This window comes from Macaca mulatta, chromosome 5, assembly GCF_049350105.2.
Source record: "Macaca mulatta isolate MMU2019108-1 chromosome 5, T2T-MMU8v2.0, whole genome shotgun sequence".
Lineage (NCBI taxonomy): Eukaryota > Metazoa > Chordata > Mammalia > Primates > Cercopithecidae > Macaca > Macaca mulatta.
Window position 1 is genome coordinate 158,772,280 of NC_133410.1, and position 25,080 is coordinate 158,797,359.

General features: G+C 40.5%; 1 protein-coding gene and 1 non-coding gene across 10 annotated transcripts in view; both read left to right on the plus strand.

Annotated features, from left to right (window-relative positions):
- Positions 1-25,080, plus strand: part of DCLK2 (doublecortin like kinase 2) — a 181,310-nt gene that overhangs the window by 110,276 nt on the left and 45,954 nt on the right. For 4 of the 9 annotated variants that reach the window (XR_003729816.2, XR_013417318.1, XM_015139326.3 and 1 more), the window contains exons 3-6: positions 6,443-6,545; positions 10,923-11,024; positions 11,946-11,996; positions 16,759-16,853. Coding sequence is in view for 4 of the 9 variants with exons in the window: in XM_015139326.3 (XP_014994812.2) it covers positions 6,443-6,545; positions 10,923-11,024; positions 11,946-11,996; positions 16,759-16,853 (351 nt within the window). In the remaining 5 variants the exon portion in view is untranslated. The remainder of the gene's footprint in view (positions 1-6,442; positions 6,546-10,922; positions 11,025-11,945; positions 11,997-16,758; positions 16,854-25,080) is intronic. The other 5 variants (XR_013417319.1, XR_003729817.2, XM_015139328.3 and 2 more) reach the window with 2 other exon arrangements.
- Positions 22,648-22,710, plus strand: LOC114678556 (U7 small nuclear RNA). The gene has a single exon (XR_003729992.1). It is a non-coding gene; the product is annotated as a U7 small nuclear RNA (small nuclear RNA).

Genomic DNA, 25,080 nt, shown 5'->3' on the forward strand with positions numbered 1-25,080 from the left:
TAACATACAGTTATTTTACTTTATATCAGATCCTGGGCATTTTATCAGATGTTCTACATTAAAAAGTATCAGCTGACTTTGGGCCACTTCTAGGAACAGTTAAAATATGTAGTCCCAGTCTGGGCACAGTGTCTCACATGTGTAATCCCAGCACTTTGAGAGGCCAAAGTGAGCGGATCGCCTGAGCCCAGGAGGTTGAGGCTGCAGTGAGCTGTGATCGTGCACTCCAGCCTGGGCAACAGAGTGAGACTCTGTCTCAAAACGTGTGTGTGTGTGTGTGTGTGTGTGTGTGTGTGTGTGTGTGTAGTCCCATATATTTGTGAAATTTAAGTATGGGCGAATAGTGATTGCATTAGACTTAAGAGATCTATTGTTAAATACACAAATGTAATTTTAGCATAAAAATAAGATTGATATACTTACAATTTTGTTTATTTACATTATCTAAAAAATGTTCGCATTATCGTGCAGCTCACATATATAGATATATACCAAACCAGTGCTTTGCTTTAAGTCAAATCTTTCTTATCCATTTTATCGTTATTTATTTTTTATTTCTGAGACAGAGTCTTGCTTTGTCACCCAGAGTATAGCGCAGTGGTGTGATCATAGCTACTGCAGCCTCAAACTGCTTGACTAACATGGTCTTCCTGCCTTGGCCTCCCAAAGCGCTGGGATTATAGACATGAGCCACTTCACCCGGCCTATTTTATGACTATTGTAGGGAGCTGTTGGTAGACTGTGTTCTTTAATTATCTTTCCACAGGGCTTTTGTACATTTCTTTCCTTCTGCCTGGAACACTTCCTCCTGCAGATATTCATGTGACTTGCTTCCAATATTTTGTTCAAATGTCACCTTTGCAATGAAGCCTTTACTGGCCACCCTCTTTAGTATTGCAGCACCCATCCTCTGCATTTGCTACTCCGCTTCTGTGCTTTTTCTTTATCTTCTATTGTGATGTAAATTTACCTATGCACACACTTCCTCAATGAGGTCAAGAATTTTTGTCTCTTTTTTTCTTCCTTTACTGATGTATCCTGTAGCACGTAGAATACTGCCTGGCACATAATCAGTGCTCAATAAAAACACTTTAAATGAATGGAGGCAGAAGTTGTTTAACATCTTGTGAGATGTGTCCCTGTCCCAGGTATACCTGACACGTGTTTTGTTTCTCAGTTGTACCTTTTTTTTGTTTTTCTTTTTTGTGAGACGGAGTCTTGCTCTGTCGCCACGCTGGAGTACAGTGGCGCAATCTTGGCTCACTGCAACCGCAGCCTCCTGTGTTCAAGCAATTCCCCTGCTTCAGCCTCCCGAGTAGCTGGGACTACAGGCACGTGCCACTACACCCAGCTAATTTTTGTACTTTTAGTAGAGACGGGGTTTCACCATGTTGGCCAGGATGATCTCGATCTCTTGACTTTGTGATCCGCCTGCCTCAGCCTCCCAAAGTGTTGGGATTGCAGGCATGAGCCACTGCGCCCGGCCTCAGTTGTATCTTTTATTCACTTTATAGCTGCCATTTCTTTGCAAGGAGCAGTGACTGAATTGAGGCATATCAGAACCTAATTGAGAAATTGTGGCCAGGTGTGGCGGCTCACATTCATAATCCCAACAGTTTGAGAGGGTGGGGCAGGTAGATTGTTTGAGCCCGGGAGTTCAAGACCAGCCTGGGCAACATAGTGAAACCTGGCCTCTAACAAAAAATACAAAAGTTAACCAAGTGTGGTGCTGCATGCCTGTAGTCCTTGGGAGGCTGAGGTATGAGGATCCCTTGAGCCTGGAAGGTGGAAGTTGCAGTGAGCTGAGATCACAACACTGTACTCCAGTCAAGGCAACAGAAAGAGAAAAAAAAATTGTATAATTTGGTTAACTGCTTAACCAAATAGGCATTCAATGACTAGAACCAGAATCAGAGGGAGGCAGACATCTTATGCACACTGTGTTTGGGAATCCAAACTTAAACTGACAGGTGAAATCATTAAAAGGTCAATTAAGAAGAGCCAAGGACTGGACACAGTGGCTCACGCCTGTAATCCCAACACTTTGGGAGACCAAGGCGGGTGGATCATGAGGTCGGTAGATCAAGACCATCCTGGCTAACATGGTGAAGCCCCATCTCTACTAAAAATACAAAAAAATTAGCCTGGCATCGGGTGCCTGTAATCCCAGCTAGTTGGGAGGCTGAGGCAGGAGAATGGCGTGAACCCGGGAGGTGGAGCTTGTAGTGAGCCGAGATCATGCCACTGCACTCCAGCCTGGGCAACAGAGCAGGACTCTGTCTCAAAAAAAAAAAAAGTGACCTTTTTGATATGTTATGTTCCCGAGACTTGTTAAATGCTTTTATTCCACATAGTAACTTGATTATTTACTGTTATTTATTCTAGTCAAATGCCAACTAATTTAGTACCAGATTAAATATTTTCTTGTAATAAAATCAATTAAAAATTAACTGATTTTTTTCAGATTCATTCAGATATGTTTTTTAAAATTTAGTCATTTCTTCATGCTAAATTAATTGCAAAAAATGCAGTTTCCCTTTTAAAAAAAATTGTGTTAAACTTTAGTAGATACATTTTACTTGGCCAAAAAAATAAAACTGAGTTCAATTCCATTTAAGAACCGTTTATTGAACATATGTATGTGAAAAATAGAAATATAAGATAGACATAACTGACTGTAACACAAGACATAAATGACTACAAATAAGGTAAAATGAACAAGAACTGTAAGTAGAAAGATGACCTGTGGGATTTCAGATGAGAAAGCGGCATGCTGTCAACTTGAAAGCAGAGATGCGGAAGTAGAGGACTTGCACCTACATTGCTGGGTTCTCATTTGTTACCTGTGTCTGGGCAAGTTTCTCTCTTTAGATCTGTTTTCTTATTTATAAATGAAGGATGATAATAATATCAACCTCATGGGAGTGTTGTAGGGATTGAGATAATACATGTTGCCATGTAGACAGAGAATTCAGAGAGGTTAATTGATGCCTAGACTTAGTAAGTCCTAAACATAAGTGGTGGTGAGGACAGTGAATAATGTAGCTGTTGTACCACTCACCCAGAGAAGTTACTCTGGTCTGAGAACTCAGTTCCAATAGGAGAAGCTCATACTGAGCCACAGTTCATTTAGCAAACATGTATCAAGCACCCAGTAAAGCTAGGAACTCTACTAGACCTGAGAGAATGATGAACAGGGAACACCCATGCCCATGTGGAGGTCATGACACTAAAGAGTAGTCAGGCTGGGTGTCTGTAATCCCAGCATTTTGGGAGGCCAAGACAGGAGGATCACTTGAGCCCAGGAGTTGAGACTTCAACTCCCAGCAACTCGAACTATGGGCATCATAGGAAGACCTTGTCTCTAAACAACAAAAACAAAAACAAAAAATTATCCAAGTGTGGTGGCTGTGATCCCAGCTACTCAGGAAGCTGAGGTGGGAGGATCACTTGAGCCTAGGAGGTTGTGGAGGTTGTGGCTGCACAGTGAGCCATGATCATGCTACTGCACTCTAGCCTGGGCAACAGAGTTGAGACCCTGGAGAGAGAGAGGGGGGGAGAGAGAGAGAGAGAGAGAGAGAGATAAGATAGATTAGATAGAATAGATGTCAGAAAGGCCTGGGGAACAGTGTGAGGAAAGGCAGTCAGCTCTGAAGTTAAAAATAACCCAGATGTCCTTAACTGATGGAAAAATGAACAAAATGTTGTATATCCATACCATGGACTATTCAGCTACAGAAGGAATGAACTGCTGATAAATGTTACAACATGGATGAACCTTAAAAACATGCTAAGTAAAAGAAGCCAGTCACCAAATGCGACATATCTTATGGTTCCATACACATGAAGTGTCCAGAATTGGCAAATCTACAGAGCTAGAAAGTAGATTATGAGTGCCTTGGATGTGGAAAGGGGTTTATGGGGAGTGACTGCTAATAAGCATGGTGTTTCTTTTGGGAATGATGAAAATATTCAAAGTAAATTGCAGTGATAGTTGCACAACTCTTGATATACTAAAAAAACATTGAATCGTGTACCTTAGATGGAGGAATTGTGTGGTCTGTGAATTACAGCTCAATAAAAGCTTTTAAAAAGACCAACAAAACACCGGCAGTTTGGGAGACCAAGGTGGGAGGGAGGATCACTTGAGCTCAGGAGTTAGAGACCAGCCTGGGCAACATAGGGAGACCCCATCTCTACCTACTTACTTACCTACCTGCCTGCCTGCCTGCCTACCTACCTACCTACCTACCTACCTACCTACATAAATAAATGAAGATTTAGCCAGGCATGGTGGTACACACCTATGGTCCCAGCTACTCAGTAGGTGAGGTAGGAGGATCACTTAAGCCCAGGAGGTTAAGGTTGTAGTGAGCCGAGATTGTGCCACTGCACTCCCACCTGGGTGACAGAGTGAGATCCTGTCTCAAAAGGAACAAACAAAAAACCCATTAGTACTGTGTGGGCAGGCAACCCAAAGTCATCTAGACTTGGCTGTTGAGTGAACAGAAGACATGGCAAAGACAGGGTCAGGGGTCAGTTGAATGCACTCTTTGAAAGGAGCATTATCTTGTCATAGAAGGAAGCCACTGAGGGCTGAGTGGTGCGTGATCACCCAGTCATACCTGTGAGAGACTGAATATACTGACACCTGTGCAAACAGGAATGATAGATTCCAGGGAGTGGTGGAAGATAGGGCGTTAGCCAGCTGTTACAGGGCAATGTCACGAGTCCAGGTAAGAGAGAAGGAACCAAGGAATAGAAGTAGAGATGCTTGAAAACCATGTAACAAGTAAAAAGGCCTAAATGTGAGTGGCTGATGAGGAAAGGAGAAAGGATGACTCTCTGAATTCTAGCGTGAGTGAAGGGGCATGTGCTAACACCAACGGAGATAGAAGAGAACAGGAACAATTAAAAATACAGTTCTTAAGGGCCCTGGACACTGTAGCCAGAGCCATTTCAGTGAGATACAGAAGCCATATCTTGCTTGAAGAGAATTGGAACAAACAGGCAGTCTCCATGCCTGTTCCTCTTACAGTCTGTGCAGTCAACTTTTTGGCCTTGTAAAACGGCACATCATTTGGGTCACTTAAGTACTATGACCTGAGCCATCTACATTGTATCTAATTCACTTTCCTCTCTCTGGAGCATTATTTTCTAACTCTACAGTGAGACCTATTTTTTTTTTTTTTCCCAATGAAAAGCTAAATAGTGATTAGGAAAACTTAAGGAATATTGAGATTTCTCAGCCTGTTCAAGTACTAGAGCAGTGTTAGTTTTTTCCTAACTTTGTTGGAAATGGATTACTTCTTAAGAAATCTTATCACATATCCCATTGAAAACTGGTAAAAATAGAGCCTATCTATGTCCAAAGTCCTAGAAGATGGTTCTCACCACTGGGATAAATGGATGAATGTGCTCCCTGGGATAGATCCAGGTTCTGTGGAGCTGAAACTAACACAGTATGGAAGGGAGGCCCTTTTTGAAATTGGGCTGGGTGCGGTGACTCACACCTGTAATCCCAGCGATTTGGGAGACTGAGGCAGGCAGATCACAAGGTCAGGAAATCAAGACCATCCTGGCCAACATGGTGAAACCCTGTCTTTACTAAAAGTACAAAAAATTAGCTGGACATGGTGGCACGCACCTGTAATCCCAGCTACTCGGGAGGCTGAGGCAGGAGAATCATTTGAATGTGGGAGGTGGAGGTTGCAGCGAGCCAAGATTGCACCACTGCGCTCCAGCCTGGCGACAGAGCAAGACAGCCTGACGACAGAGTGAGACTGTCTGTCTCAAAAATAAAAAGTGAAATTGAGACCACATATTTAGATATAAGGCCTTAGAAGATCCCTGAAGCTTAAGCCTCATTAGCTTCATGGCAGAACTTCCTTTGATCTTGATAATGATGGTGGTGGGGATGATGGGGGTGACTGTTAACACATTGAGCACTCATGCGTCAGGCATTGTTCCAAGCAGTTTTTATATATTAATCCTCGAAACAACCCAGGGCTCAGTAGCAGAGGTACAGAGAAGTCATGCCGAAGGTCACACAGTGGGAAGCAGAGTTGTTAGGAGAAGGAAGAAGGGCAGTATGGAAAAGAACACTAAACTGAGAGCAGAGGCCTTCATGAATGTCAGCTTCGCCACCCCTCTGTGGGGAACCTGGGGGAAAAATCACTTACCTTTGCATGGACGTCCTTGACTTCACCTGTAAAAAAGGAATATCGATGCATGTCATGACTCCTTGACTCTGTTGTTCCGAGATGGAGAGAATGTGTGAAGGTGCTTCGTGAAGGTAAAGTGCTTGGAAACGTATATTACACAGCTTTCTCTTCCACCTCAATACTGTAGCTGAGGCTTAAAAATTCATTTAATTTTGCTTACTTTTAATTTCACTTCTCATGTGTCTAATTTATTTCTTGGACATGATTTTTGTTCTCAGGTTACTTGTCTGCAAGACTTTTTTGGTGATGACGATGTTTTTATTGCATGTGGACCAGAAAAATTCCGTTATGCCCAAGATGACTTTGTCCTGGATCATAGTGGTAAGGCAATTCTTCAGCTAATTCATTTTTCCATCTTTGTAACCCCTGAAATGAAGGCTTAGGATTTAGCCACTCAGTTCATGCATGTTAAGAAGTCTGGCATGTTGAGGGAAGATAGCATTGGCAGTACTATTTTTGAACCAATGAAAATAAGGAATAAAATGAAAGCATTTGCCTACTTGAAAGAAAGAAAGAAAGAAAAGGAAGGGAAAGGAAGAAAAAAGAAAAGAAAGAAAAGAAAGAAAGAGAGAAAGAAAAGAGAATAACCCAAAGCCTAATTCAAGTAGTTTTCACTTTTAGCAATTCAGTTCTCTCTCTTATTGCATTGTTTTGCCCTGAAATGTTCCATGCTTTCCTTCAGAATGGTGGTTGGCTATGCCAACTTAGATGCATGGATAGTGTTGAACATGAAACAATTGTCCATTTTTTGTGATGTGTATGCATAAGGAAATCTATATTAAAAAGAAATAGATAGAAGGATAATAACTGTTAATGGTGATTATCTGAGGTGTCTTTCAACTTCATGGGTTTTTTTGGTAGCAACTTTTTTGTTTTTTTTTAATCGAGACAGTGTCTCCTTTTGTCTCCCAGCCTGGAGTGCAGTGGTACCATCACAGTTCACTGAAGCCTTGACTGTGCTCCTGGATTCAAGTAATCCTCCTGCCTCAGCCTCCTTAGTAGCTAGGATTAAAGACATAAGCCACCGTTCCTGGCTAATTTTTTAATTTTTTGTAGAGACAGGATCTTGCTGTGTTGCCCAGGCTGGTCTTGAACTCCTGGCTTCAAGTGATCCTTGCACCTCAGCCTCCCAAAGTGCTGGGATACACACACACACACACACACACACACGCGCACACACACACACTTACTTTGTTTATATATAGTCATGTACCATGTAAGTATGCTTTGGTCAGTGATGGACTGCATGTATGATTGTAGCACCATGAGGATTTTTACCATACCTTCTCTATGTTTAGATGCACAAATCCTTACCATTGTGTTATAGTTGCCTACAGTATTTGGTACAGTTACATGCTGTACAGGTTTGTAACCTGGGAACGATAGACTATACCATATAGTCTGGGTGAGTACTGGGCTACACCACCTAGATTTGTGTAAGTTTACTCCATGATGTTCACACAATGAATAAATTGTCTAATAATGCACTTCTCAAATGTATCCTCGTAGTTAAGTAACATATGACTATATTTAGAAACAAAACTATTTCATGGGTGAGATGAAAAAATCCCCTTTTTCTGACTTTGACCAATATATGGAATTTTCAAGTAGTATTTGGCAATAATAATCTCAACTATTTCATGTATTATTGGTCCTGGGAATCTTGTTTTATCCTATTGTCTTAAATTGCTTTAAACCTATGACAGTAGTAGTGATTATTTTAGCTGATAGTAAAGTCAGCTTCCTCTTTAAATGAAGTAAAATCATACACACATCACATTTCAGAGGAGAGCGATCTTAGAGATACGGTGCTCCTCTTTAATTTTATAAATGAGGAAAGCTGGCTTTTAAAAAGGTAGACAGTAGACCACTTCTAGTTGTAGTGTTTCTGACAGTCCAGAATTAGAGAACTATACTACCAAATAAATAGAGTGATACCTAGGCTTTTAAAATTTTGCGAGGATACATTCTGTGGTACCAAACTTCCTTGTGTCATTCCTTGTTTCACTATGTCAGTCATTCATGAGCTTGGGGGTCATTCAGCATCAATTTTTGTTTTCGTTTTTTCATCTCTGCCAAATTTGATGGTTTCTGTATTCTGTTGGACTGGCCCTATTTCAGGCTGGTGATACCACTGGAAAGTCCTTAATTATAGATAATGTCCTGTTACGTTATCTGTGCTAGTGCTCTCCCTCATTCCTGTGTGGTTAAGGTTAAATACAATAGGCATTTGTATATCATCTGTATTTTACATCTTTCTTAAATTTAGCTTTAGTTTCATAATATTTCTTTGATGTCAGTTGTCATTTTGAAAGCTGAGCCACTGAAACTAAATATGTTCTAGGTTATAAAGTTAATACACATAACAATAATATTTGTTGAGCCACTTACTCTGTATGTACAGGCATTGTACTCAGTGCTTCATGGGTATGTTATACATTGATTTAAGCTACTTGGGTCATTGGTAGTTTTTGTTGATGGTGATCAGGGCCTGCAATAGTTAGAAGTTGGTGAGAGCTATTGATTTCTTCCCTCTTGATCTCGAGTTACTTAACCTTCTGCAAAGTAGGGATAATAATGGCTATTTGATAAGGTTTTGTGAGGATTAAATGCGTTAATATATGTCATGCAGTTGGGAGTGTGCCTGTCACATGGTAATATGTGTCCACTGCTATCTTTGTTGTTGTTGTTAATAATAATATTACACCAACACCATTATGTAGTAAAATTTTACAATGATTTTACAATGAGCAAGTCTCAGACCTAATTCTGCCACAGATACGTTTATTAGGAGGCAAAGATTTTTTTTTTTTAAATCAGTTATTTAACTTGTGTTGTAATCTTAATGAAGTCCCAACTCTGTGCTTTTAGACTTCCGATAACATCTTGCGTTAAAGGCCCATTCAGAATCCATGGAATTCAGTTTACTTGATTTTAGTGAAGTAACTAAATCCTCGATTAATAGTTAGATACAGGATTGGTTCCAATTCGTAAACCTTGAATGTAGTTCTGCAGTTCTAGGTTGTTGGCTCTTGCTGCTCATATAAAGGAGTAGCAATGCATTTAAGATGTTTCTAATAATCCACACACACCTTTCAGCAGGCGAATACTTTTAACATCCACAATGCTAATTAGGCAAAAGTTGCTCCCTTTGTGTAAGGTTTTGATTAGAGTCTTTCAAATGCTAACTAGCCTCCCCTTGGGTGTATTTTCCTGATTAGTGTACTTCACTTGTCAGTTTACTGCCCCTCGGGTATAGACTAAAATTAATCCACATTTTAAACTTCCTGCATAAATTGAAGTATTTTAGAGTAAACTACTACAGACAGTATGTTATCTAATTTAACTCTTATAACAAGCCTATGATGCAAATTTTATTCTTATCCCAATTTCATTAGGAAAAAATAAATCAGGCTTACAGCCAAGGCCCCCTGGTTAACAAATGTCAAATCCATAGTTCATTCAAAATCTACACAACTTCAAAACCCATGTTTTTCATCATTCAAATTAGAAGTGATTACTTTAGTTATAATTACTTCTGGTATTGTAAATATTATTTTATTTGGTGATGTATGGAAAGAGCAGTTATTGTTTAAAGCTATTCAGCCAGGCACGGTGGTTCACGCCTGTAATCTCGGCATTTTGGGAGGTTGAGGCGAGCGGATTACCTGAGATCAGAAGTTCGAGACCAGCCTGGCCAACATGGTGAAACCCCATCTCTACTAAAAATACAGAAAATTAGCCGGGCGTGGTGGTGGGCGCCTGTAGTCCCAGCTACAGGCCAGAGGCTGAGACAGGAGAATCACTTGAACCTGGGAGGCAGAGGTTGCAGTGAGCCAATATCGCGCCACTGCACTTCAGCCTGGGCGACAGAGCGAGACTCCATCTCAAAAAAAAAAAAAAAAAAAAACTATTTTCCTCATTTTTGATGTTCCATACTTTGAAAAGATGGAACATAATTCAGGAGGGGGTTCATAAGTTAAGAGTCCCATGCCCTTTTAAAATAAGGCAATCAAGAAGTTGGAGAGCATAATAAAATTATAGTCTTTGCCTATCAGTACTACCAATTTTAAAAGATAGTTGCACATGTATAGATTAGGCTGTGGATGTTTGTGTGTATCAAGTTAGGGCATTGGAATGTCTGTACTTAATTAGCTCCATCTGGAACAATGAGGTGACGTCCTAAAATGTGTAGCCTTGGCGGGGCATGGTGGCTCATGCCTGTAATCCCAGCACTTTGGGAGGCTGAGGCGGGTGTGCTGCGTGAGGTCAGGAGTTTGACACCAGCCCGGCCAACATAGTGAAACCCCTTCTCTACTAAAAATACGAAAGATTATCTGAGCATGGTGGTGGGCACCTGTAATCCCAGCTACTTGGGAGGCTGAGGCAAGAGAATCGCTTGAATCTGGGAGGCAGAGGTTGCAGTGAGCCCAGATCGCGCCATTGCACTCCAGCCTGGGCAACAGGAGCGAAACTCTGTCTCGGGGGTTGGGGGGGGGGTTGCGGGGGGAAGATGTGTAGCCTGGCTGAAGGTAAACTCAGGTGTACTTTTGGGACAACTGCTTTGTATGTTAAATTGTTTAACAGTAATAGAGAAATTATCAGGTAATAGTTCTGGTCAGTAAACAATTACATCTAAATCTCATTTTGGTCATTATTAAAACCAGATTTAGTTAATGCACTTTTGTTCTTTTCTAGAATGCCGTGTCCTGAAGTCATCTTATTCTCGATCCTCAGCTGTTAAGTATTCTGGATCCAAAAGCCCTGGGCCCTCTCGACGCAGCAAATCACCAGCTTCAGGTAGTTAGTGGAAAAGGAATAGATGGTCATAGCAGGAACAGATCATTTTCCTTCTGTTTTCTCTAATTTTTATGAATTAGTAATCTTTGCTGGGGTCGTATGCAGCCAAGTTCCAGAAAAACAGAGATGACATGACTTTTAAAACCAAAAGTTAAGTCTGTTTCCCCAAGTTATAATAATTCTCCTAAGAGACTTGTATAGTTTTGTTCTGACACATTTTTCTTGGGAACAGCTTGATGATCTAGATTCTGCTGGTATTTACATAGAAGTGTTTCACATTTGGACCTCTGTATACTGCATTTTGAATTTTGTGCTCTATGATTGTGGATAATTATTTTCTTAACATTATCTCTTTTTTAAAAATCACATGCACACACTCTACCCAGAAATGTATTTACTTGATATATTTCCACTGGCTTCTCCCTCATCAAATGGTACATTCATAGCAGTGATTATTGTTGAAAAGTAGTATTTTACTTATTTAAGAGTCAGACTTACCTGTAATAAAGTTTCTTGCAAGTCTTAAGCCTATAAATTAGTCATAATTTTTACGGGGCATTTTTAAACATTAAAAACATACATAAATATCTTCATATATTGATTTTATGGGTTTGTTTGTAATAATTAAGAATAAGTCTGTTGATATCATTTCCCCTTAAGGAAAGAATTGTGAAAAAACCATGATTTTACAGGTGGTGAATCTAGAACATGTGAAAGTTGTATCAATAACAGTAGTCTCGAGCATTAGACTTCATAAAAGACCAAGTTTTTCAGACATTCCACTATTCGCCCTTTCCCCTCTCAGCACCCCCTGACTTTCTGTAGAGCAGGTTGTTTTACTCTTTCTGAACACACATTTAGAGCTGCTGAATAACCACTCTCCTTACTGTCTTCTGCTCTGTGTATACTGCATGTGTACAGTAAAGCGGGGTGGCCACTACTCCAGTGCCTATTCTACAGCCAAATCCCCAGGTGAGCCATGACTATTGTGGCTTTGTTGCTCTGCTGGGTTTTTGTTTTTGTTTTTTGCCACTTTTCTGTTTCCTTTTCCTCCATTTCCATGAATGTATCTGGCTTATTCCAGTGCACATCTGTGTGGTATGAAATGCTTTGCGTTGCACAAGACACTTTAGCCTCCTCTATTCATTAGAGAGCCGGTTATTATCAGAAGATTACCAAGTGCCTGTCTGTATAGTCAGGAATACAAAGCGATTGAGGAGGCACATTGCTGCAAGGGGTCCATCTTCTAGTTAATTTGGAGAAATGTTCTGTTACTGAAAAAGGCTAAAGTTTGTTGGTACTATGAAAATAGCCATAGAAGAAATTTTGGTCTTCTATGCTCACCCCCTCCCCACCCTGGGGTTAACAGTTTAGGAATCACTGAAATCTTAGAAGTACTTCATAATAGCATATGCCAGCGTAGGATTATGAAGTGTTTCTTACATATACAGAGAGGCAACACTGCAATATTTCTAGTTGTCAAATATTTATTTTCCTAGAGTTATAGACTCAGCCTTTTCTCTCTAAAAATGTGACAGTTAACAATATGTGTATTTTTATCTGAAAATACCTCTGTTATTAACCTTATTTCAAATTGTATCATGCTTTCTGTAAAATATCTTAAAACTGAGAAAGCTTAATATAGAGATGAGACTTGCATAAATACACTGACCTGGGTTAATCAAAGGGTAGATGTAGTTTTGGTGATAGCTTTACAGATGCTTGTAACATCAGTAAAAATAATTAAATAACTGGGCATGGAGGTACCACCTGTGGTCCCATCTTCTCGGAGGCTGAGGCAGGAGGATCTCTCGAGGCCAGGAGTTTGAGGCTGTAATGAGCTGTGATGATAGTGCCTGTGAATAGCCACTGCACTCTAGCCTTGGCAATGTAGCAAGGCCCTGTGTCTTTTAAAAAAAATTTTAATAAAAGGGAAAGTGGTTCAAGAATCGGGTATGATTAATTCAATTTTGTCCCCCTAAGGTCCAAAGAGAAAAATTAGCATATTGAACTAAAAACATGTCTCATAGCCATATTTGTCCTGCACACTAGTGGCTCCAGAAGATAGCCTAATAAATGTATACCTAACTCTTACCTTGAATTTATAATACTTAGAGACTGATGAAGGAAAATCATAGCATTCTAGTACACACAATTTTCAATTAAGTCCAAATTTGGATTTGAGTTAATAGAGTAAGCCTCAAACTCATCAAGTAAAAGTTGTAAGATTTTAAAACCACATTTTAGAGAGAAAATGATCTTTTTTATAAGAGATTAATTCAAAGTATGTTCGACACTTCAGCTATAGAAAACCAAAAGCCTGAGTCAATCACTGGGATTTGAGTGAATCTGAAGAAAGCTACTATATTTATCTGCATAATGCTTATCTGTATAGTGCTATATAGTTCTTTCCACTTTCTACCACCATGAAGGACAGAATTTTGTCTTATTAAAAGCCATGGTACTCAGGAGTGTTTTTACAGATTACTTTAGCTATGGTGTGTCTGTTGCCATTTTTTAAATTCCATGGGACTAATGAAATTCAAACAGAGCTGGTAACTTTATGAACATAATATTGTACCTTTTCAGTCTTGGGATGTCCCAAGTGAAGTCTTGAGACTGCCTTGAGTGAAGTCTTCTGGTTGGCTAAATCCTTCAACAAAACTCTATCAGAATAGCTAAATAGTATGTAAAAAGCACATAGATATTAAGGTAGGTAACATAAATGGGTAAATGGTTACTGTCGCCCAGGCTGGAGTGCAGTGGTGTGATCTTGGCTCACTGCACCTCCGCCTCAGGGGTTCAAGCTATTCTCCTGCCTCAGCCTCCTGAGTAGCTGGGACTATAGGCATGAGCCACCACGCCTGGCTAATTTTTGTATTTTTAGTAGAGATAAGGTTTCACCATGTTGGCCAGGCTGGTCTCTAACTCCTGATATCAAGTGATCCACCAGCCTCAGCCTCCCAAAGTGCTGGGATTATAGATGTGAGCCACTGTGCCTGGCCATTATTTTAGAATTTTAGCTTCTGAATCTTTCTTGGTCTGCCAAGATAAAAAGTATTCAAAGAAAACAAACAAAAAAAACCCCCAAGTTTATTTCTTTCCTTAGAGTTGAGGGGAGGGGGATAAAATTTCAGGAGTGAAAATCCAGGGGTGTAGCGGAAGAGTGGAAGCATGAGGCAGGTGCTGGCTGGTGGTGGCACATCTTCCGCTTGCGGCAGCAACGGAAGTTGCAGGGGGAGAGGGCATGACGTGGTGCTGTCCAGGGTCCCCATTAGCCTCTCCGGAACTGGAGAAATGTGCAAATAAGTGAAATTAAGAACAACTCATTCAAGCACATTGTTTAGAACCTTCCAAATGCTATAAAAACTTAGAGGACTATATGTGATTAGTATCTCTCTAGGATGAGTTATTTTGGTGAAAATATAGACATGTAGTTATTGACATCAGTTAAATCCCTGGCAGTGAGTTTTGTTAAGAAACTAGGCCTGGGCAGGGGGATGTATTTTAAGGAGACTGATCTACTGCAGAGATCGCTATCTGCCGGAACTGCTTTTTCTCCTTCACTCCCTTTCCTACAATCATTCCAAGGTAGCATTTGCTATCAGTGTGGGATTGGAATACCAGTGAACACTAACAGTGCGTACTGATTAGAAGCTGGTGACCTGTGCAGATTGCTGTGTGAGAGGGAGAAAATACCAGAAAAAAAAAAAAAAAAAAAAAGAAAAAAAGGAAAATTTAGTTTCAGCTCACGGCAAGCTTACTAGTTTATTGCCGGCCATAATCTCTATTTTGTGTGAATTCCATTGAAAAAGATTTTTTTAAACACTATTTTTTAGCGCAGTTTTAGGTTCACAGCCAAAGTTACATATTTCCTGTGTACTTCCTTCCCCGCAGACTTGCGTAACTTCTTCTATTATCCACATCCCCAATTACAGTGCTGCATTTGTTACAATTGATGAACCTGCATTGAAATCCCCTTAGCACCCGAGAGCCATAGTTTACATTGAGGTTCATTCTTGGTGTTGTATGTTTTCTGGGTTTGGACAAGTTTGTAATGACATATATTCGCCATTACAGTGTCATACAGTTTCACTGCCCTAAAAACCCTTTGTGCTCTACCTTTTAAAGAAGTTTTTTAGAAGAAATAACATTAATTGAAATTTAACTTGATTGAGAAATAACCAGGGCTGTTGAATACTCTTAAATATTTTTAATTGTACAGTTAATTGTGTTACACTTGTATTCTAAGTACCCACATGTATTTGTTAATAAAATCTAGATCACTGACCGTTATTTTTGAATGAGGGTTTTGAGTCAGAAAAATTAAAGTTTTGGAAACTTAAAAATAACTGGAAAAAGTTCTCATTTTTACTGAAATTTTAAAATGAGCAGTACGATAAATATGACTTCATAAACCAAGATGTTCCTGTTTACAGGTGATTCTTGTAATCATTAGTATTCATTGATCCACACTTTCTGCCTCTGCTCAAGGACTGGTACTCATTTTTTTTGAGTCACCTATTCAGGACCTTTACCTGTGCTTTTGTTTTTTTATACTTACTAGCGTGATTTAAAATAATAGTTGTCGCTGTCTCATGTTTTTTTTTTTTTAAAAAGAATAAAAAGCAAGTGAGCATCTCTTTTCTTTCCAAAAAGATGAATGACACTTTTCATCTACTTTGGGCAAAAACTTTGAAGATTTATAATAAAACGGATTATAAATACTCTATTTAGAGGAGGAAAACATATATCAATACTAGATGTTAACTACTAGCTTTGTGAAATTACTGCAGAAATAGATTCTAATGATACAATCAGGCATAAGCAAAAGTCATACTGAAATGTTTGACCAGAATTCTGTAGTATAGAATCTGCAAACGAACCTTTCCTGGGGGAGAGGTTTCAAAATTTTCAAAAACTGAACACTTTTTTCGGTTATTTTTTAAATTTCCAAATTTAATTTTCTGGGGGAAAGGTTCATTTACAGATTCTATACTACATAATTCTAGCATAGGATCTAAATCGAGCTTTCAGCCAAAGAAGTGTATGGAGGTTTAGAGCAGATGTATAGAAAACTACCAAGATTTGTGGACAAATGGGGGAGGATAAGCTGTGTAGAAAAGAAAATGGAAGGAATTAGAAATAAGTGGTCTAGATAAAAAAGGTTGAAGAATGTTTTTCACAGACTTTGAGCAAATAAGTAGGAATTACAGGGAAAACTACCAGTAGATTTTCCCTTTTCATTCAGAAAATACTTAGAAAATGTGTTTGTATTATGGTGTAATTGATTTGGGAGAGCCACACAAACTTCTTGGTTATCCAAACTTCTTGGTTATGTTGGTATGCACCAAGATAGTGGATATTGAACAGCCTTCATAGTAAACCATTACAAATATAACAGCCATCTCTACCTTTGCTGGCAGGCAGGATACATGGAAAAGTTCTCGTTCACATCACTAATTCCATAATGTCTTCTGTATTTGTTTATATAGCTGTTGGAAAACTACTATTGAAAATAGTTCTAGTTTCACTCTTTGATTTTTTTTTTTTTTTGTCTGTAATGCAATAAGATACATTCTTTTTGCTTTTTGCTGATTTGCCGTCTGCTTTGAGCTGAAAATGAGTTGAAGCTTCATTGGACCTATATTGTGCATGCACCTAGTGTATTTATACAGTCTGGTTATTGTGGGTTTTAATGGGACTTCTGTCTTCTTTGTTGTCTCATGGGCAGTTAATGGAACTCCCAGCAGCCAACTTTCTACTCCTAAATCTACGAAATCCTCCAGTTCCTCTCCAACTAGTCCAGGAAGTTTCAGAGGATTAAAGGTATGAAATAGGATATGTGGCATATTTGTGTGATTTTGTTATTTTGAGTTTCATAGTTTAGCAGTTTAATTTGTTTAGGGGCTTGGGTACAGTAACAAATTAAAAAGAGTTTAGGATTTGGAACCTGGTAGATTTGACTTCGAATCCTGTGTACTGCTGTCATTTTGACCAACTCACTTAACTCCTCTGAGCTGAAGTGTTTCTTATCTCTAAAATGGGAACATGGGGTTATAGTGTTCTTATTTTAGAGATGAACATAATGTGGTAAAGTATAATAAATAGTAGTTTTCCAATTATTATCAAAATGATTTGCAGCGGTAAAGCCTTGGATAACATCATGATTCTTTAAAAAATCTTCTTTTGAGTCATGACTTTAATATTGCTAACATAATTTGAGTTTGTCAAAAGCCTAAAATGAAGTGAAATACTAGCATAATGTTTATACTCACAAGTGATAACACAAGGAAAATATGGTCATCCTTAGTGAGGAACTTAGAAACAATCTTAGCTATTGACTATGATGTCCTAAAAATATAAGCAGTAACAATATGATTAGCAGTTGGTTTAATAGACAGTTATCTAGTAGAGATGAGCAAAACCAATTGTGCAAAATTTCAACAAGTTTTATTTGATTTAGTAGTTCCTAATAATTTAAATTTAGAAGAGAAAATTTGCCTGGTAAAATAACAGTAAATAATTAGAGCTGAAGGTGGAATTTCTAGCCAGACGTGATGGCTCACGCCTGTAATCCCAGCACTTCGGGAGGCTGAGGCAGGTGGATCACTTGAGGTCAGGAGTTCAAGATCAGCCTGGCCAACATGGTGAAACCCCGACTCTACTAAAAATACAAAAATTAGCCAGGCATGGTGGTACAAACCTGTAATCCCAGCTACTCGGCAGGCTGAGGTGGGAGAATCACTTGGATCCAGGAGGCGGAGGTTGCAGTGAGCTGAGATCGCGCCACTGCACTCCAGCCTGGGTGACAAAGTGAGACTGTGCCTCAAAAAAAAAAAAAAAAAAAAAAAAAAAAATTTCCTTTGTAGAAACAAAGGGTTGTCTACATGGTAATGAATTCTGAGAATACTGATGTATATGCAGTGTCATGTATGTGTATACATAAATTAACTTTAATTCCCTTTATGTGTTTCTATATGAGATGTATTATTAGAAATGTGTTTTCCAAAGTTGGTTCCCGAAACACTTCAAATATAGTGCTAGAGGATTTCTTTAAAGATGTAGAAGAGTATTTTTTTATTAGTAAACTTAATGGTTAGAACCCCACCACCCTTGTGTGAGTGAGGAATGGGAACCTGCCAAGCCCAGCCTCTCTGACACCTTCAGAGCAGCGTGTGAGGTCTGTGCTTCCCCACTTCTCAGAAGGTTTTGTTCTCCAGTTGACTGTAAGGTTTGCTTGTCTTGCCTTGAGAATGTTGTGTGTCCCTCAGAGTGGACTTGTATAATGTTTAAGTACCTGAGAATAAAAAGAGGAATTCTGGAAAAGGACAGAGCATCTGTTTTTGTGCCTGCTTGCTTATCCTTGGCAGAATTTGGGCTGAGACTGGTAGGACGTTTGGAAGTAGGGAGTATCTAGCTCTCACCTACCTGTAATCACTGAAAGTTCTTTATATTTATCGAAAGAAGCAGGCATTTTTCTGAAGTGCTGACTTAAGTCAGTTCATAATGTGATTTCAGTGGACTTTTAAATTGTCAATTCCCAGAAAAGTTGTATAAATTAAAAATTACTAGTAAGCTAATTATTTTCAGATTTTTCTCCTATTTTCCCTGGAACAGATTGGAAGTACGTTGTTATTAATAGAGGTAATTTTCAAGAGAACTAAAATAAAAATAAGTTGATATAGCTCTTTTCAGGTTTGTTGTTTCATCATTTGTTAAAGCAAAAGCAAGTGGCTCCTAGAGCTGGTTAATTGTTCTAGGGCAGATCTAGGATAACCTTTCCAGTGAGCCACATGCCAAGGTCATTCATATTTCTCTCCCAGGCCATTGCCCCAGGCAGGGCTGAGATCCTTGACCTAGGGCCGCTTTGGGGGATCAGATGGGACACTTTAGTGCCTGCTTACTCTGGGTCTTGGTCACTTCCCCATTTTTTGTTACCCATTGGTAACCCCAGCTCCCATCTTCCTAGTCCATCTTCAACTCTAAACCCAATATCGTCATTTTCTGTTTTTGCCACTAGGCTAGTTGGTGCTGCTTATTAGTAATTACAACTATAGCTTCAGGACAGGACAGCTAACCATTTCAAGGAAATACATGTTAATATTCTGTGCACACACCTCCTACTTCACAGATGCACGCATACTTGTGCAGGATCACTCCCATTTGTGAAGATTAATGGAATTTAAAAGACATAATAAATTGTGTTATTGCTGAGACATTAAGTAAAATTGTTCCTTCTATGCTAGGTGTATCGTAATTATTATAGTAACCCCAGCATTTAGCACACAGTAAATGCTCAAGGATTACTTATTCACACCAAGAGGAATGAAGACTAATTTGTTCATTAAGGGAAATGTTGATTACTGGTCAAGATTGAAGATAAGATTATAAGTAAGATAAAGAACAGTCATCTTTCCAGAACCACCCCCTGTTCTCCTCCTCTGTGCCTGAGGCCTGTGGGCTTTGCTAACAGCTGTGATACCTCCTCTGGGTTTTCTTTTTCTTATTTGTGAAACAAGGACTTTTGATTTTAAATGAGCTCTAAAATGCTAGGAATATAGTTCTGTTAACTTGCGGAAAAACCTAACTAAAAGGCTAGGAAGTGTATTTTTTGCCCTTTTACTTCAATGCTGATGTAAAACCACCGAATTTTACATTAAACAGGAGTAACTAATGTCTCTGCCACACTGATCCAGCTTTTAGGCCACAATCCCAAAGCTCTCTAACTACTGCCTATTCTCATGGGTCCTGCCTTATGGAAATTTCATCTCATTACAGTTCCCATAATCTGTAGTATATATTGTCATTGGGATGAAAACCTGCTTTTTAAATAATGCAATTTAGTCAGGTTACTTTACTGTACCAAATACCCTAATTTTGATGTCATTGCAAGGCACCAACTTATTTTTTTCTATTCAATGGCATGACAGATGAGGAATTACAGATAATTACCGTGTGTTAGCACTATGCATTTCCCTTCCCTTCATTTAAAATCGCTTATTAAGATCAGTTAAGAGGGAATGTCTGAGAATGGAGGATTGTTTTTCATGGGCAGGAACTCGTTACCACTATTTATCCTAGTTAGATGCTTTAATGGCCTTGGGGGATAGATAATCTTTTTCCAGAGAATCAGAGAATTGATAAAAGCAAGCAGACGGAGCCAGGACAGCATGTGCAGGAGCTGACAGTCTCTCTAGCTGCCAGGACACAGCTTTTGGCATTGCTGGTTTTTTTACTATCTGGATTTTATTCACTGGGGAACTAAATAAGGTTAAGGGTAAGCAGAATTTGATGTTCTGTCACAGTGTTTCCCTCTTTGTATCCATGTCTGGGAATTATTTTAATATTTTGGTGGGGGCATTGAAAGAACTGAAAATGAAAATAGGATGATATGTTTAATCTCTGATCATGGATTGTTAGTGGCCCTTTGGTTTGCTCATTAAGAAAGATATAAAAAATAGACAATCTACCCTGCTCTCCACAAAAAGTACTCGTAGTTTTCTTAGTACTCTTATGAGGAAGATGATTCTGCTAAGACTGTGTTCTTTGAGGGGCTGGACAAAAGCCAGTAGCAGAAGCAAAGCTTTCTTCAACTTGTGAATAATTTTTTTTGCAGGTGATCATGTAAGAAATAGGGTGGCGACCAAGTAATTAAGGTTCTAAACCTAAAACTGAAAGACATTAGGACAACTGAGAGTTAGTGGTATCTTGATTATATATTTGTTTTGTTCAAGTAGTGTTAAAGAAAAAACACTAATTATTCCAGATACTTGTTAAAGACTATAAGGGAAACTTTATTCAAAGAGTGGGGGTGGTCCCTGGCATGTGGTATAGAGACCACTGTAGTAGAGCCTTGCAGGGAGGAAAAGAGGAAATCCAGCTCCAGCAAGGAAAAGTGGGGATTTATAATGAAGGAGCAGGGTAGGAATCAGCAGATGGAAGAGTATTAGAGGAACCATCCAGCCTAAGAGGCTTCCGGCTCAACTGACTTGATAGGCTTGCTGAAGGCAGGCTGGGCTGATCTGACATCAGAGTCAGACAGCAAGTACAGGGGATTTTCCCTAACCTGACTTAACAGGAATCTTGCTCAGACCTCAGCCTGGATTCTGCAGGGACAGGGAGGGAAACCCAAGGTTGGGCCTAGTCAAGCAGAGGACTCGGAGGAACCTGACTAAAGTTTTGGTCATAAAAGAGTTTTTGTCAGTAGTTACCTAAAACCATAGAGTGTAAAAACTGGAAGTAGTTTCAAACCTTGTTTAGTCTTCAAGATAGAGAAACTGACTTTTTTTGTGTGTATTTTTGTTTGTTTGTTTGTTTGTTTGTTTTTTGAGATGGAGTCTTGCTGTGTCGCCCAGGCTGGAGTGCAGTGGTGCGATCTTGGCTCACTGCAACCTCCGCCTTCCGGGTTCAAGTGATTCTCTTGTCTCAGCCTCCTGAGTAACACATTTGCTCCACATGAGAAAGGGTTGAGAGATTCGGAGGGGAATGGTGGGGAGGTGTGGGAAAAAGAGGGAGGAAATCCTGGGGCTAGGGAGGAGGCTGGGTGAATGGGGTGGAAAGACAGAGAAAAATACCTGGTGGCAACTTTTCCTGAGAGGCTTGGGGGAAAAGCATGTTAATAGGTATCTAATGGGAGTTTCTTGAAAGTAAAACTGTCTACACTGTGCCCATTATTTTCACCTAACCTCATAAAGCTTTAGTAAAATCACAGAGTTCACAATAACTTAGGGTTTTTGGTTTTCTTTGGAAGACAGTACTCAGTGGAGCTGAGTATTGTCAAGATTGGTATAGATTGGAATTAGCATAGTCCAGGTTCAGCAGATACATGGGTTACAGGGATGTGGGATGAGGTTCTGTGGTGGGCCTGTGATGAAGTCACACTGTGGGTATGGTGGCATAGCTGGGTGTTGAGCCCACGCTCATAAACACAACCAGCCCCAAGGACGCGGTGGGAAAGCAAGACCAGTCTTCTTAAATGATTGGAAACAACATGATCAGACCAAAAGTTGGTAAAATTAGTTATTAAAGGATAAGGCCACCCAGCAGGTCCCTGTTAGGCCTCTTCCCCAGAACCTAACTCCTAGGTATTATAACTTGGCTTTGCTTCTGTTTGAACTTAGGGAATCTGGCTTTCCTGATGGTCAGGGCTGTTCCCGGTGATGGTCACCTAGGGAGGAGGCATTTCTGCAGGCCACACACAGCCTCTCTCACCTCAGTGGCTCCAGGCTGCCTCCCACAGCCGGGAACATGGGGAGCCCAGGGACTTCTGAAGTAAGGACAGTTCACACCAAGTTATACTATGCCTTTGTTACGAGGCTACAAAGCTCCTTGAGACTCTGGTTTATTTTCCTTTTGTCCTCTAATGCTTAAAGTTTTTTTGTGATTATTCCGAGCTATTCTAGTTAAGCTGAGGGTTATCAAGACAAAAGTCTTGGTCTACTTGGGCCAGATTATTAAGGTGGGAACGGTGCCCCCTGGTGTGCAGCTATACCAGGTTATTCTGGCAAGGCACGGTGACTCACGCCTTTAATCCCAGCACTTTGGGAGACCTGAGCTCCCTCCCTCCTTTGCTGCCTCCTCCATTTGGAAACGGACACAGGATGGTGATCAAAAGCATGTGAAATGTGACAGCCCTTTTAGAATTTGTCTGGCGGGGTTTCTGGTGGTACCAGAAGACTCCAAGCAGGTAAATCTATTAAAACATTTAGGGCCAGGTGTGGTGGCTCATGCCTGTGATCCCAGCACTTTGGGAGGCCAGGGTGGTCGGATCGGGAGGCCAGGGTGGTCGGATCACGAGTTCAGGGGCTCAAGACCAGCCTGGCTAACATGGCGAAACCCCATCTCTACTAAAAATACAAAAATTAACCAGGCATGGTGGCGGGCGCCTGTAATCCCAGCTACTCGGGAGGCTGAGGCAGGAGAATCCCTTGAACCCGGGAGGCAGAGGTTGCAGTGAGCCGAGATCCTGCCACTTCACTCCGGCCTGGGCTACAGGGCAGGACTCCGACTTAAAATTAAAAATGGAAAAAAAGCACGTGAAGTCCAAGTGCCTGGGTTTGATCTTGGCATGGTCACTTTTAAGCTGTTTTACGTTGGGCAAGTCACATCACCCCTATCTGTGAAAAAAGGGATTAATAGGACCTGCCGCACAGGATTGAGATTGATTAAATATGGAGAAAGCAGTTAGGATAGCCTTGTTATTCTTTCTTACCATAAACCTTGGCATTTCCAGGTTCCATTTTCACATAAAGGCAGTTTCACTTACAAAAAACTAACACGCAGTGGTGTACAAGGAGGAAAGAGAAAGTGAGAGAAGTCAGACTCCAGATTTTATTACCTCCTCTGCTTTTCTATCACCAGCTTTTCCTCTCAACTCTCCCTTCATCTCTGCTTTCCTGCCCTCTTCACATATTCCAACCCTATCAGTAATCTATAAATGACTCTGTTAGAAACAGGTTATCCCACCTGGGAGGCTGAGGTGGGAGAATTGCTTGAATTCAGGAGGCGGAGGTTGCAGTGAGCCGAGATCACACCACTGCACTCCAGCCTGGGCAACAGAGCGAGACTCTGTCTCCAGGAAAAAAAAAAAAAAAAAAAAAAAAGGTTTTTCCTGCAAGGCACGGTGGCTCACGCCTTTAATCCCAGCACTTTGGGAGGCCAAGGTGGGTGGATCACCCGAGGTCAGGAGTTTGAGACCAGCCTGGGCAAAATGGTGAAATCCTATCTCTACTAAAAATAAAAAGCTTTGCTGGGTGTGGTGGCATGTGCCCCTGCCCATAGTGCCCATAGTGCCAGCTACTTGGGAGGCTGAGGCAGGAGAATCACTTGAACCCAGGAGGCAGAGGTAGCAGTGAGCCGAGATCGCGCCATTGCACTCCAGCCTGGGTGACAAGAATGAGACTCTGTCTCAAAAAAAAAAAAAAAAAAAAAAAAAGGAAAAAGGTTATCCCAAAACTTAACAGCTTAAAACAAAAGTAAAAAATTGATTTTCTCACACAGCTCTGATGGGTCAGAAATTCAGGAGCAGCTTCACTGGGTGGTTCTGGCTCAAGATCTTTCATGAGGTTGCAGTCAAGATGCGTCCCAGGCCGGAGCTGCCTGAAGGCTTGGCTGGGAATGGAGGATCCCCCTCTGTGGTCACTCATTCACTTGCTGGCAAGCTGGTGCTGGCTGTTGGCAGGAGGCCTCGGTTACTCGCCATGTGGACTTCTCCATAAGTTGGCTTGAGTTTCCTCAGAACACTGCAGGTGGCTTTCCCCAGAACCCAGTGATAAGAAAGAGAGAGAGAGAGTGCCATACAGAAGCTGTCCATTCTGTGACTTAACCTTGGAAGCCAGACCCCGTATCTTCCATAATATCTTGGTGGTCACACACCAGCCCAACTCAGCATGGGGAGATTGATCACAAGGGCATGAAAAACAGGAGGTGGGGCTCACAAGGGCTATTGTGGAGTCTGGCAGTCACACCAGCCTTCTCTCCATTTTTGTCTCTTTATCAGCCACTCAGAATTTCTGCCCTGGGCTGCTCCGGCTTCCTCATCCTGTCCTTTCCAACCTTCCTGTCCATCCTCTTTTTTGAGGGCTGCCAGAGTCTCACCCCATCAATTTTATTGCTTTGTTCTCCTTCCAGTCCTTTTGTTCCTCAGACTGATGACTCCTTACTCATTCTTTTTCGTCCTCTTCAAATCCTAGAATCCCACCCCAGCGGACATCGTTTGCTTCTTTTAATGTGCTCGTCTTCCTGATTCTCCATTTTTCTGCTTGACCCCAGCCTATGATCTTCTGTTCCCTCTGTGCAAGTTCCTCGGAGTCTCTTCAATCTAGCTGATAACTTTTCCCATAGGAATATTTGCTATGCTTAAATCACAGCATTTTCTTTGGGACAGATAGGCAATAAAGAGTAGTAAATGTGTCATCAGCTGCCAGATGGATGAAGAAAGCATTTCCCTGAACTTTAATTCATCATTCATGTTCCAGTTTAAGACTTTTAAAGCAGTAGTAACTTAAGGCTTCAGAGTCACAGCACATCTGTGGACACTGAGGGATAAAATGTT